Source organism: Peromyscus eremicus, chromosome 8b (assembly GCF_949786415.1).
Source record: "Peromyscus eremicus chromosome 8b, PerEre_H2_v1, whole genome shotgun sequence".
Lineage (NCBI taxonomy): Eukaryota > Metazoa > Chordata > Mammalia > Rodentia > Cricetidae > Peromyscus > Peromyscus eremicus.
This window is the reverse complement of record NC_081424.1, coordinates 50,857,314-50,871,408: the sequence shown is the minus strand read 5'-3', so window position 1 is coordinate 50,871,408 and position 14,095 is coordinate 50,857,314. Positions and strand designations below refer to the sequence as shown.

At 49.3% G+C, this 14,095-nt stretch overlaps 1 protein-coding gene and 1 long non-coding RNA gene across 3 annotated transcripts in view; both read left to right on the top strand.

Annotated features, from left to right (window-relative positions):
* Positions 1–707: 707 nt before the first annotated feature.
* On the top strand, positions 708–2,001 carry LOC131918311 (uncharacterized). Of its 2 annotated transcripts, XR_009380940.1 has the most exons (4): positions 708–821; positions 1,279–1,430; positions 1,616–1,738; positions 1,876–2,001. It is a non-coding gene; the product is annotated as an uncharacterized LOC131918311 (long non-coding RNA). The 2 variants fall into 2 exon arrangements; XR_009380941.1 differs by lacking the exon at positions 1,616–1,738.
* Positions 2,002–3,519: 1,518 nt separating this feature from the next.
* The window catches only part of Cnksr3 (CNKSR family member 3), a 96,581-nt gene continuing 86,005 nt past the window's right edge, over positions 3,520–14,095 (top strand). Inside the window, exon 1 of the mRNA XM_059272796.1 lies at positions 3,520–4,090. Within this exon, the coding sequence (XP_059128779.1) occupies positions 4,039–4,090 (52 nt within the window). The 5' untranslated portion in view covers positions 3,520–4,038. The remainder of the gene's footprint in view (positions 4,091–14,095) is intronic.

Below are 14,095 nucleotides of genomic sequence, written 5' to 3'. Positions count from 1 at the left end.
TCCTAAGCACTGGGAAATAAATCTGTGAAAGCAAGGCTGATGGTCTATACTGGTAATACCTGCTAGTTTGGAGCTTGAGGCCAAGGGTCACAAGTTCATGGCTTAAGTGGGCTACAAACCAAGTTCAAGGTTAGCCTGGAACAACTTAATCAGACCCAGGCTAAAAATAAAAAAAGCCAAAAGATGGTTGGAGATACAGATCAATGGTGAAGTATTTGCTAGCACGTACGAGGCCTTAAGGTCAATCCCCAGTACCACAAAATAAATAAGTAAAAATAAAATAATAATAATAACAGTAAACAACATGAGGCTTTTGAATCTTTATGCACTTGGCCTTGGTCTGTGGGATAGAGAAGGGAGTCAGTGAGAAGGAAGCCCAGCATCAGCTCTCCTGCTGTCTACAGGGTGACGTCATTAGGGTTCCCGAACGATCAAAAGACCTCAAGCAAGTGCGGCTGCATTTATTTCAATGAAAAAAAAAAAAAAAGTTTGAGAACTCCACCACCTGGATTATCTGATGGGACGCTTGTGTATTTAGGGAGATAATTTCATTACTGTGGTGTGAAGCACCCAAACCCATTGTAACTGAGTGGGAGACAAGCTCATCAGCGGCCAGGGTAATTGAGTTAACTGATGACTTTGTAGCCAGGTGATGTCATAGATAAGAACACTTGTCTGTCTCCCCACCCCACCCCCACACCCCCTTCCACCCCCACACCCCCTTACCCCCCGCCACTGTAGGATATTTCTCGGGTGGAAATTTGCAGAATTACTAGCTGTCTTTCAAGCTAAGAGATAAGCAAGGGGGAGACAATTTATAGGTGGGAAAACAATTAAATGATTTTAAATGCTCTGAGAATAGTATGGAAAAGAAACGTGATAGAATCACCACGAAGGGAGGGAACCTCAGCTGAGAGGAAACGCGTTTGGAGCAGCTGGCATTTGAACGCCCTCACATTTCTTTCATTATGGGAAGTGTTTTGAACCGCGGAAGGGTTCGGGGTCTTTTCCTCCTGCGTTCATCCAGTAGTTATAGTAATAGCTGTGTCTCCAGAGTGCTTAGCTCCTACTTCTCGAGTAAAGATAACAATACATTTTGAAGAGACTCAAACTGTTAATGTGAAATTGATTCCCAAACTCCCTTGTCCGGGTCCCTCTGTGTCCCCTGGGCCTTGTCTTCTGATTAAAGGCGAGAGAAGGAAACCCTCCCTGGGAAAGTCCCACGGTGTCCAAGAGCGGCTGGCTAGTGGTGTGTTTTTTAATCTTCCTTGTTCTCAGTCCAGTATGTTACAAGTATTCAGAACCTATTTTGTTGATTGAATAATTGACCTAAATATGCAAGGAGGCTCACAGAGAGAAGAGGAGAGAGAAACAGGGGAGGATGGGTCCTAGTATCAGCACTGGAACACATTGGATTCAACCAAAAGAAGGTTTGTTCAGTTTCCTAGGCATGTGGGAGGAACCTGGAGATTATCTAGGTGGGCAGGACAGAGGGTGCTCCTGCTGGAGAGGGTGGGTACAAAACAACAGGGCCTTGGGGACAAGCATAAAGAAAAGTGGCAAATGGGTAAACGATCGTGTTTGTTTGTTTGTTTGTTTTTTGTATACACATCAGTTTCTGTGGCTGCTTATCTAAAATCTCCCGTCTTGGATATGCTAGACTTTCTATGTCAAGTTTGCATTCGGGCAGGCTGTCAGCACACCTCCAAACTTTCACATGCCAACAGCTGTAATTAAGGTAGGAGGCCTGATTTACATAGTCATTAGCCTGCAGGACTGGAAGGGTAAATGGATCGCTAATTCATTTAGATAGTTAATTGGCCTTCCAGGTTGGAGATCTTTAACGCGGCTTTCTTCTTTGCGTGTTCTGTTTAGGGATGCGCTGAGTGTAGATTGTGTTGACCGTGGGTCGAAATTCTGCAAACCGGACTCTGGAATTCCAGCTCTTAAAGTTCCAATGAATGCAAAGGAACTGGAGAACACGGTCAAAACACCAAGTAAAATTCTACAGCAAAATCATCAGCCCTTGATTCTCTTTGTGATTCTATTGGTTCTAGTTACGTCACGCCCCCTTCCTCAGGCAGCACTGTTTCGTACGTGAATCACTAGCTTGGTCATCAGGATCATACAGTGATTGTCGAAACTGTCTTAACAGTTCCCACTGAGCAAAGGTTAAGATAGTTCACTCTTGCGGCCATAAACATGGTTAAGGAAAGAGACAGCTCAAAGATCATTTCTAAAAAAAGGGGCAACAACTACCAGGGATCTTTTCATGGCCTTTGCCAAGTTTCTGGGTTGGTTAATTACTTTGGGTTAAAAAAAAAAATTGCTATTTTTGATAGTTGCACCTTTCTATTGCGTAAATGAATTGCATAACAGGAGGGCGAAGGCAGTTTACACACGATACACCATACAACTATACAACACACACACACACACAGAGCTGGGTATTGGCCGTGATTCTTATGTGCACTAAACAGCATCTATCCCAATACGACAAATACTGAGGGAACGCAGTGGCTGGAACAGAGGATGCATCTGCGGGTGTTTATTGAATGAATAAGCACCAACCACTCCCTCAGAACAGGAGCTAGGGAGTAGGAAGTGGGAGAACAGATCCAGCCCAGCCTACCCAATACCAAGCAGCCTCTGTCCTGGATAGGGTTAATAGTCGCCAAGGGGAAGATGGAAATCAATAACTATAATTGAAAGACGACTCACTAGGGGCCAAAGGAGTGTCTATGCATGTGTGTGGGAGGTTGAGCAGGGAGGGCCGGAGGGAGGTAAACACCGGTTATAGGGTTTTCCCCAGACCCAGGCTCTGCTTCCAAATTGAGGCTTGTAGTGTGGAAAGGGCTCTCCTCCCCTCGTCAGAGGCAGAAACTGGGTATTTCTTTCTCTCTCTCTCTCTTTTTCTTTTTGGCTTGCTGACTGACACATTTCGCCTCAGGGTTAATGACTAATCCGAATCGAGCGTTAGGTCATTTTGAAAATATGAGCATTACATTATGGCAAAACACAGCCCGAAGAAACTGCCATTCTGCTGTTTACTAAACCAAAGAGCCGACACACGGCCAACAGCCTTGAGAGCAAGTGGGTACACCGTCACCCTCTTGTCCAACACACACACAACTTGGTCTACTTCAGGAAACGTAAAATGAAGACGGCTGGGTGGCTGAGCAAGACCTTGATTCGAAACTTTTAAGACGAGAACATAACGCATCTCAGTTACACAAAAAATCTGTTCAGCAGGAGGATTCGGACTGTTCGGGCTCCCACTAGGCTGGGACCTCTTCGGAGCTAATCGGCTCTCCCGGACTCTGGAAAGGAAAAGTAGAGCCCTGGCGACCGGAGCCGGGATGCAGAGGAGAAAGTCAGCAGAGTCCCCGTCGTCCCGGCCCCGCCCCCTCCCACGTGTTGCTCCCGCCTCGGCTCCGCCCCCTCCCACGTGTTGCTCCCGCTCGGCCCCGCCCCCTCTTTTATTCCCCGGAGCTCCGCGCAGAGCTGAAACTTTGCAACTCGAGCGCGCACGCTCTGCGTTCTTCCCCGCCCGGGCGGCCTTGCGACCGTGGCGCAGGAGGTGGGACCGGCTGGCGGGAAGGCTCGGGGCGCCGGCGCACGCGGAGTGGGGACCTCGGGGGTCGGACGCCGCTCGCAGGAGCCGCGGAGGGCCAGCGGAGCTCGAAGTTCCTAGCCCGGAGAGTCCCGTGCCTGGACGGCCCCGGCCTGGAGTCTGAGGTCGCAGCCGTGCTCCCGCAGCTGCGGTGGTCACGGAGAAGCGGCTGGATCCCTGAGCGGCGTGTGGGAACTGCAGCTGGACGGCGGTCGCCGGAGGAGCAGCCACATCGGACACAGCTGTCCCGTGCGCACAGGGCCCGGGACCGCACTCCCCTGGCTGAGCCGCAGCGCGATGGCCCGCTTGACCGCGGCCATGCAGGCTTGAGCGGACGCCCAGGGCGCGCAGGGGACAACCGCGGGCGCAGGCTGCAGCACTCCGCCGCTGACTTCCCAGCCCCGCGGGCAGTGAAGCCGCTTGCCATGGAGCCGGTGACCAAGTGGAGCCCCAAACAAGTGGTGGACTGGACTAGAGGTGAGCGGGCCGTGGAGGACCTCCCCGCGTCCCGCAGCCCGGGAGATGGGGCGGGCCAGGAGTTGGGCACTGGGGTGCTTGGCCCCTCCTGCGGGCGACAAAGCAAACTTCTGCCCAGCGGCCTGTGCGCCCCTATGTGGTGCGCCTGCTCCGTGCGGTTCCTTTCGGTGGGGGGGGTGCGCGTTCTGTGCAGCGGATCGGACACCCATATTTAAGCCAGGGGACAGTAGGATGGCCTTTCCGTGAAAGATGGGCTGGGCACGCGGGACTAGGGGATTTGGCGCCAGGGCACCCTCTCTGCCCTGCTCGGGTACCGTGCCGCGACTTGCTGCCTGTCGCCAAGCGCAGAGACAGACACAAGGCGTCTTTGTGTGGGTGATTGCCGCTGGATTTAGTAAAGGCTGCGGGCCCGGAGCAGTCCGCGGGCGTGACCGGGCGGTTGGGCAGGTAGACAGAGACTCCTGCTGCCAGTCCAGCCTGTCTGTTTGGGTTGGAGAGGGCGAGCTGGCTTTCAGTGCCTGAGAGACTCCTAGCGCCAGGACTCCCGCAGAGGCAGGGACTCAGCTCTGGAGGCGCCAAGACCCCCCGGGGGCGCAGCATTTTGAGGCCAATTAAGCCCCGAGAGGGAGCAGAGTGTCTGGAACTACAGTCCAGTTCTGTACAGTGTTTGGGAAGAGGAAACCCAGTGGGTGCTGGGCGGTCCGGCGGGAGTGGAAGGCTCCCTGTTACTTTATCGTTTCTCTCGTGATTGCTAGGGACAGTTGCCAGAAGAGGCTCAACTCTCTTTGTCCTTTTCCAACAGAATAGAGTCCACTGAAACTAACCAGTGGGTTCTCGGGGGGGGGGGGGGGTCCCACCTCCTTACTTCAACTTTTGCTTCAAGTTACTTGCTCCCCCCCCCCCCCGCGCTCCCCCCACTTCTATTTGGTGTTGCAGGTGAGGAGTGGCACCCTGTCTCAGCAGTAATTACTGGAGTTGTAGCGTGTTTTACACTTGGTTAAGTGCGCTGTCTTTGCTTTTGTTCATCCCGGTAGACGTGGGAAGTAGGTGATGCTGAGGTGTTCAGGTCATCTTTCAAACTACCCTGCCCATCCATGGCTGGGGCACAGTGGAAACTCCTCCGGTGGTTTCTGAAGCCCGTGTCTCGTGTAGGCCACTGGGAGGGGATGTCCCGGTACTTGAGTGTCTGGTGTATGTCTGATCATTCCCGGCTTCTCTGGAGGAGGGCACCGCATACTTTCTTAGATGGCCTCTTCCACTGTACTGGCTGACCGAATGGCCGTGTGCTGTGTATGCGCCACAGTGGGTGTATGAAGACTTGGTGTGAAGACAGAATAGAGAATGTTAACAACTTTCATATTTTATTACGTATTGACATGGTAGTATTTTGAATAAAATTGACTACTAAAATGAACTCCAGCCATTCACTTTTTAATTTTCTTAACTATGGGCGCTATCGTTTTTTGCGGTGACATGGCTCATGCTTGTGGCTCACATTCTGTCTCTGTTGTACGGTGCTGTTCTAGTCTCATGAACAGGCGACAGAGGATCGCTCTGGCTTTCCTGTGCCTCTGCCATCCTACTTGATAATGTACAACCAGAAAAATGGTAACAAGCAAACAGGAGGGTGATGACGTGAGATCTTAACACCCTCTAGATAGATAGATAGACCTTCTTTATTTTTTCCCTTCATCCTTTCTTAAGATGGGGAGAAAAAAATCTAAGTTTGCATATTATTATTATTATTATTATTATTGATTTTGAAAGAAGAAAGGTTAAAACATATTTTGGGGTATCTTTGGCCTTTGGCCTTAGGGCTTGCTTGGTTGAGATTGCTTTCATCTGGAAAAGTTTTCTGCTGCCCTGTATGAGCCGCTGTGTGTGTGGCTCAGGACCCTTGATGCCACTTATCAGTTTACATACCTGTGCTGGTACTTGGTGGCATCCTACCAATTCTGTGCCCTTTTTGACCTCATAGGAAGACCTAGATACTTTCTGTGTTGGAATCTTAAAAAAAGATAAAAGGTAGAAATACTCGCCTCACTCTTGAATGGCAAGAGGCTGTGTTCCTCCCGATTGCACGTTCTAATAAGTGAAGATTTTTTTGCTATAATGTCTCACATGTATTGGCTTTTTAGTAAACAATGGACATATGCCATTTGTTTGCTTGGGGGCTGTTTTTAGCTGTCTTTGCCAGTCTCTCTGCCCAGCTCCCGCTTTATAAATACTTCCCCATGACAAGCCGCTTGTCACGTAGATGTTGCCACTCTTGATGTTGTGTGACTATGAATGTGGCAGTTATGAGCACTGTGAAAAAAGCACTATCTGCACTCAGCCACATCTACAGTTCGGGCTTATGTCAACATTGCAGATTCATGTTAAGAAAGAATGCAGGGTGCTGGATAAACACGCCCATCTGGCTTTTATTACTAACTTTTGGCTACACCATTACCAGTTTCACCGTGATAGGAATAGATGCCGGGTAAATATTAACAGTCCCAGGCACAGGGTTGGATAGTTATCGTACAAGTATCAACTCATTTTAACGGGCACAACCACCTTTGCGGCAGGAACTGTCATTTCCTTGTGTACCCGGTGTCACACCTGGTGTTGGTTGGTGTGCAGTGTTTGACCTCAGTGGTTCCATGCTGTTTCATCCCGTTGTCTCAGGATTTTCTTCCCAGGGCAGTGCAGAGAGTACACTGAGACTCTGAAGACACTTAGGAGTAGGCCACAGCATCCTCATGATATAATGTGTTACTATCGTGTGTTGGTGGCAAGAATCCTCTAGCATACACACACACACACACACACACACACACACACACACACACATTATTTTACATGGTCTCTGTGTGTCAGAAAGTTGTGCAGACAGGAGATGAATTCTTAGTTCGTGGCACATGTCCAACTAAACAATTTGGTTAAAGGCTTTTTTTTTTTTTTTTTTTTTTTTGCAAATTTTACAACATGTCGAGGCAGCCACACAACAGAAGAACCATTGCGTTAAGCAAGTGTGAGTTTTAGTCTTCTCTTGTACAAGAGTCTGAGGTTGGGCAGCCCAGGGGCTTCTGTCACCCTGGTCTCCTGGGATGTCTGTGTGGCATAGCCTGTGGTCTTACACCTCAGTGTAGATGGCTGTTCTGTCCCAGGTCCTGTGCCTGTGTCAGCAGGAAAAAGGACACTTAGTATCCATACCCAGTGACAGCCAAGGCTCCCCTTTAAAAAGTTCCCCGTGAAACCCGTTCACGTCACACGGGTCTCCATCTCCATTGTCAGAATGGCGACGTGACCACTTTAGGCTGGAGAGGGAGCCGGTCACTGAAGATCGCTTTTTGTGTATGTGTGGTGCTGGGGATTGAACTTAGGGACTCACGCGTAGGCAAGCACTCTACCACTGTTCCACATTTTCAGCCCCTAGTTGGGTACATTGTGGCCTTAAAACAGTTGGAGTATGGTCAGGAAGGAAGGAAGGAAGGAAGGAAGGAAGGAAGGAAGGAAGGAAGGAAGGAAGGAAGCCGAGGTATTGACAGGCAGTCTGAGTGTCTACCACATGGCATTGGACATGGAGTGTGGGCCTGTGATCATAGCTGTACTTCAAGTAGGGCACAAGCCAGTTTCCTACTGACTGGCCGCAGGCCTGCTCTGCTGTAGAAACAGTGTCATATTTTCATTCCTCTTGAGTATCCTCAGGTCAAAACCTTAAAATAGATGAGGTCTTTGTCCCTGAGCCTCATTTACATACTAGTTTTGTGACAGACTTCTGCCCCCAGTTGCATTTCTGCTTTCACACTCTTGGGCAATGGGTTCGAGAAGGAAGACTCTGCTTTGCCCAGTGTCCCTCTCCTTCTCTTGGCCATGATCAGCCGGAACTGGCGGCTCTCAGTCAGCGTGATACTGAGCGAGGACCTGGCTAGATCGGCGCTCCTGCTGGAAGCCTTCCGCTGACCAGCGGACGGGGCACCCGTGTTAGCGTCAGTCACTGTCTCCGTCTCCATCGGACAGTGACGGGGACTTTTCCCTTCTGAGGTCGAGCAGGTGGCATTGGAGGCCTTTGCCTGTCCTTTTACTTTCCCTGCAGTGCCCGATCATACAGCGTCCCGATCATACAGCGTATCCGCAACCTTAAAGGGTCTCACTGTGCGCTCATGGAGGGGCTGGTGGGTTTCACAGTGCAGGCCAGCTAGAAGGTGCCATCTCACACTGTTGGGCACGGTCATTCCTCCCTACCGTACACGGGGGCCAGGTTTTTGCAGTACTGGTTCCAGTGGAGGGCAGACCTTTTCTTTTGGCCTCCGTGATCACCGGAAAGGGGAGGTCTCAGGAGATGTAGGGTCATCATTTTACCGTAGGTCCAGAAACTTCTGCCCGTCGACTCCCTCTCTGGCTCTGTTCTGTTTCCTGAACTTCAGTAATTAAAGTTTCCTTAATCACCATATCGGAAGAACATTAAATGAAGCACTTATTATGTGGTAGATGCTGTTTCAAGAGCACGCTGTAGACACACTCCTTTGAATGCTCAGAAAACCCAAGCAGAGAGGTAGGTACCATTGTTAGCCCATATTAAAGGAACGGAGGCAGGAAGAGAGTTTGCTCAGGGTCATGGATTTACAAGCAGTGTGTGCTTTGAAGCCCTTCTCCATCTCTTCATCTCTGTGATGCCTCATGCCAGTCAGAGGAGCCGAGTGGCTGGCTGGGAGCGTGGGCACCGCCGTCAGCTCGGTCGGCAGCCCGGTTATGCCTCTGACTGTGATCTTATGTAAGTGCTCCATAAATTGCTATGCTGTGTGTTCTTTATTGCTTCCTTCCCTTTATCCTATAGCTTCAGGTCATGAACTGTTCTCCGAGCAGTGAGGTCTCTCTCATAAGGCAGATTCTGGTCTCTGCTGGGGAGGCTTCTCTGCCACTTGCCAACCAGCCAGAGAACTGGAGTGGCACCTGTAGCCCATCGGGAAGGTTCCCTGTGCACCTCTTGTTAATACGGGGCGAACAATCAGTCCACATTTCCCATTTGCTCTGTGTGAGTATGTGAATGCGTGTGTGCGTGCGTGTTCATGTGTATGTGGAATGGCAAGTCAACCTCAGATGCCATTCCTCGGGTGCTGTCTGTCTTGTGTTTTGAGACAAGGTCACTTGCTAGTACCCGGGGCTCCTCACGTTGTTAGCAAAGCTGGCTGGCCAGCAAGCTGCAGAGACCCTCCCGTCTCAGCCTCCCTAGTTCAGTTTTATAAGTGTGCACTACTGTGCCTGGCTTTTTCACGTGGGTTCTGGGGAATGGGACTTAGGTCCTCACGTTTGATTGGCAAGCACTTTCATCTACTGAGGCACGCCCCCAGGCCCCTTGGCATCTGCTCTAAGAGTCATTCCACTTCCCAGCAAGCATGACAGTTAAAATGACCCTTCCTGCCACCACCCGTACCCACCTGGCATCTGGTCCGTGAACACTGGCATTGGCCGCCTCTGACGTTTTCAGGCCTGCCACACCAGAGTCTATTTTGATGTGATCCCCTGGTCACCACATACCCTTCACAGGTGGGGACGCCCTCTTGTAGCACCCAGCTGAAAACATGTTTTCAAAGTTAGCTGGTAGGTTCCTGCCTCTCCCCTATCACTGGGCCGCTGGTCTTTCACACGAGATCAGCGCTTGAGTTCCACAGTAACTCCCCCTTAGTTTGAGGATCCTTGATCTGGCCAGTCCTTAAGACGGGAAAGGGCAACCTTAAGGCTTGTGCTTCTATTTATAGACATCACCTAGCAACAGCACATGTAGTGCTTAGCAGAGTCAATGAGCCATTGCTCCTGTGAATCTTTATCTATCCTCTGGGACTTTCGGAGTGCTCATAACAACTTTGGATTTTATTTATTATTTTTTATTCTTTAAGATGAGCGATGGAGAGGTGTTGTGAGGGTCAGTCCTCGCCGTGACTGGTGCTTGTTCCATGCAGCTCAGCTGTACTGAGGATGATACGATGGGCCTTTGGCCTGTCATATCTTCTGGGCTGTGACTACGTGGAGCTTACTGCTCCCAGCTGATTTTGAGATTTGTGTGTGTATATATATATTGCTGGTGGTGGAAAGAGACACTAAATGCCATGTCAGGGATAAATAACCACAGCAGTTTTCAAAATTTAGAAGTTCATGTCGCGCCAAGCTTGGCTGTCCTGGGTCCCATATCCTGGGAGATGGGGACGGGACCTCCTCTTGTCCTGCCTCGGCCATCAGAGACTCACTTGTTAAGCTCACCTTGGTGGGTGCTGCTGTAAGCCTTCTCTGGCCTGCCTCACCATCTGTCTGTGCTGCCGCTTCTTCCTGTGTCCGTCGAAGCTAGCCATGCTTGGGAATGTCTGTGGTCTCATCTCCCTTTCCTTTTTCTGTTTTTCTCCCGTTTCTGCTTTTTCTGGAGTTTTATCCCTGGCTTAGCCGTTTTCTGGGCTTGACAGGAGCAAGTGCAGCTTTATTTCCATGAGCTCTCCGGAGCCCTCCCAGGTTCCCCTTCCCAGGTTCCCCTTCCCAGGTTCCCCTTCCTTTAACCGTTTTCCCGGGCTGCTCCCATCGCTGGGGGTGCAGAGTTGAGGCTTTGCGAGTTGGGTGAATTGTCCCAGATCAGGAGGCCAGGAGCTGAGACGGGTTCACAGGCCCTGGTTCCTTCCTCCAGTCCTGGTGGGACTAAATGTCTGGCTCCTTCTAACCTGCGTTGGTGGGAAGGATTGTGTGACTCCAGGGGGCTGAAATTGCTCTTCCAGCTCCGGCTGCAGCTCCTGCAGAATCCTTGCTATTAGGAACTTCTCTTTCCAGCAGTTGGGACATGAGCTCAGCAAGAGAATAAGCCATTTCTTCTCTGGCTTTCTTAACCGTGTGTGTGTGTGTGTGTGTGTGTGTGTGTGTGTGTGTGTGTGTACACTAATACTATTTTATTTTATTTTATTTTATTTTATTTTATTTTATTTTATTTTATTTTATTTTATTTTCTAGTGATGGGATCCAATCCTGAGCCTTGGGCATGCTAGACCCTGAGCTTCACCCCTCAACCCAGTTTTATTTTTATGTTGAGTGCCACATTTCTTGTCTGAGTGATACAGTTAGCACATCTGGCTGGTAGACTCACACACGTGTGTACACAAGTGTCTATCTTTCTTAAACAACACTTGCAGTTGTTACAAGCCTGTTTGGTGCTCTCGTGATTCATCAAAGTGTACCCATTTCACTGCTTGGGGCAAGGAAGCTGGGCAGGTTGAGGGACTGAAGACACACAAGACTTTGGAGGGAGATAGAACCTGTCTCATATCCTGCGTGTGACACACAGAGGTTGGAAAACTTGGCCATGTGACTTCGCCAAGCTCGTCTTTACATGGGTCTCATCTCGGAAAAGGGACGGATCATAACCAGCGTACAGGATTTTAGTTAGAATGAAAAGATACGACGATATATGGAGAACACTTGGCATAGTATATGGTGTATAAATTATTTATGATTAATTATTTATTATTAATTCATAACACTTCCAAGTGAATGAATGGGATATAATTGGATAATTTTTATTTCAGCATTCAGCATCCTTGTGACTGGCTGTCACCTTTCCCATGTCACATAATCATTTGTGACAGCAGGTCTTCCTTTGTTTTTGTTGGTAGACAGGAGGCAAGTTAAGTGGGTTTATCAGCTGTTTTCTGCCCTGTGGTTTTCCAGGTCATGTCCCTTTCCTTTCCTGAGAGGACCCTCCTGTGTCCCGTGGGAAGATGGGGGTATAAAAAGATGGGGTGGCTTCTCTTTTGAAAACCATGTAGTGGTAGCTCTTGCTGTGGTGACGTTCTGTGCTGTGGTAGAAAAGAGTGCTTCAGATTAATTTAACAAGTGGGATCCCTCTCTGTTTGCGCAGGTTTGATGTTAGGACTCCTGGATATCACCTTGTCCGTATGTAAAAAGGCACAGTGTTCGTGTGGAACCTACATGCGCCTTCTCTTATGCTTCCAACCATTGTTAGATTATTTATAGTATACAATGTAAAGGATATATGGGTTGTTGTGAAACTGTACTGCTTAGGCAATAATAATAAGAATAGTAGGTGTATACATCTTTGGCACAGACAAATTTTTCCTCCTAAATGTTTCATCTGTGATCACTTCAGTTTGCTGAAGGGAAGCCAGAGTGGGGAGCCCATGGCTGTGGAGGCTGATGGTGATTCATGAGTTCCAGGTGATGCTCTGGGGACAGACTTTCAGCTGCTTTTAGCCTGATAGATGTGGCGGGTAACAACAGTCAACCGGGTGACAGTCACCCACCGCTGCATAGATGGATGAGAAGGAAATCTGAGTTGTTAAGTGTGAAGAAGAAAATAGTGCAGAGATGTGGAGGACAACCAGGCAGCTGGTGAAGGGCTCCTTTGGATGGTGTGATCAGGGGCACCTTTCTGAGAAGATGGCACAGAGATGTGACCGATAGGAAGGAACTGGCTGTGGAAAGAATAGGGGGAGGACGGTCATGTGCGAGAGTGATTTGTGCCAAGGCCCTGCAGAGTGAATGAGCTTGGAGGGGCGTTGAGGAAGGGAAGGCTGGTGGAGTTGTGAAGGACAAGGCTGATGGGGTGGTAGGTGGAGTGGGGAAGGGGCTGTGAGAGAGACAGGAGAGCAGGCCGCGAGGGCTTGTGCGCATTGTGGACAGGCGCTGGAAAACTTGGTACTTGGGATGAAAAGCAGGGCATGGCCTTGTCTGATCTGGCTTCTGTTTTTTGTTTGTTTTTTGAGACAGAGTTTCTCTGTGTAGCTCTGGCTGTCCTGGATCTCGCTCTGTAGACCAGGCTGGCCTTGAACTCACAGAGACCCACCTGCTTCTGTCTCCTGAGTGCTGGGATTAAAGGCGTGCACCCCCACCGCCCAGCTCTGATCTGGCTTCTGAAAGCTTGTTCTGGCTTCTTGTAGCAGAAGTGGATTTATAGTGGAACAATAGCTGCAGGTGTTGTTTTAGACTGTGACATTGTCATGTTAGACTCTGAAGTCAAGTTTAGGATAATTTACCCACCTCTTTAAATCTCAGTACTTTGAACACAGCAGTTGCAGTTGGGATGTCTGTCTCTCTCTTTTCCTCCTACCAGGGTTAGGTGAGTTCTCTGGCCTGCCCTTGCCCCGATTCCTGCCTTGCCGCGTGTGCTGGCCCTTCAGCCCTTGTCTTGTTGCCTTCACGGGCGCTATTCACATCCTTGTTCTTTTCTGGAGCGTTCCCTGGGAGCTGCAGTGTCTGAAGTCGCTCATTCCTCTCTGAGTAAGAGTTTCTGTGAAAGTGGTCTTGGCCCGGTTTGTTTTCTTTGACTCAAACGGCTAACAGAACAGTTTTTAACCTGTGCCCAGGAGGTTCAGATGCAGATATGTTTCCCAGGACAGACAAAGCGGTCCTCTAAGGCACAGACCAATAGGCCGGAGGCAGCAGAATGCTTTGTGTTTGAAAACTTTGAAAGGGTTTGAGTGCAGGAACTGGCAGATCTGACTGAAAATATTTTGCCTCGCCGATGGACTGTCCTAATTTTTATTTTAGAAAACAGAGCCGTTTTCGTTGAATAGATGGTATTTTGGGAAATTCTCAGCAAGCAAGAGTTGAGCACATTTTTAAAAACACTCAGTGTCTCACTCCTCAATAGGGAAGGGTAAAGAGGGAGGGAATTGAAGGCAAATAATTGGCAAGTTCTACTTTACTCCAGGCCCAGTTTCTTGGTTGCCTTGAGGCAAGGAGACTGTCATTCTCCAGGAGGAAAACCCCTGTGTTATCTATCAGAAAGGAGGCAGCGTGGTCATCTGAGTCATGTTTTCCTGAGGAAAAGATTGTAGTGAGAGGAAGCAATCTATTTCCTATCTTAAGAGGTTTGCAGTGTGGGGAAAGTTAGTGTTTAGGGGGCAGGGGGTGAATGTGTTTCCAACTGAGAGCGAATGTGTGTTTCCAACTTAAATATGTACTAATTGAACAACCTTATATGTTCTCAGAGGTGTGTGGGGATATGGGTTTGTGTGTTTGAGTATG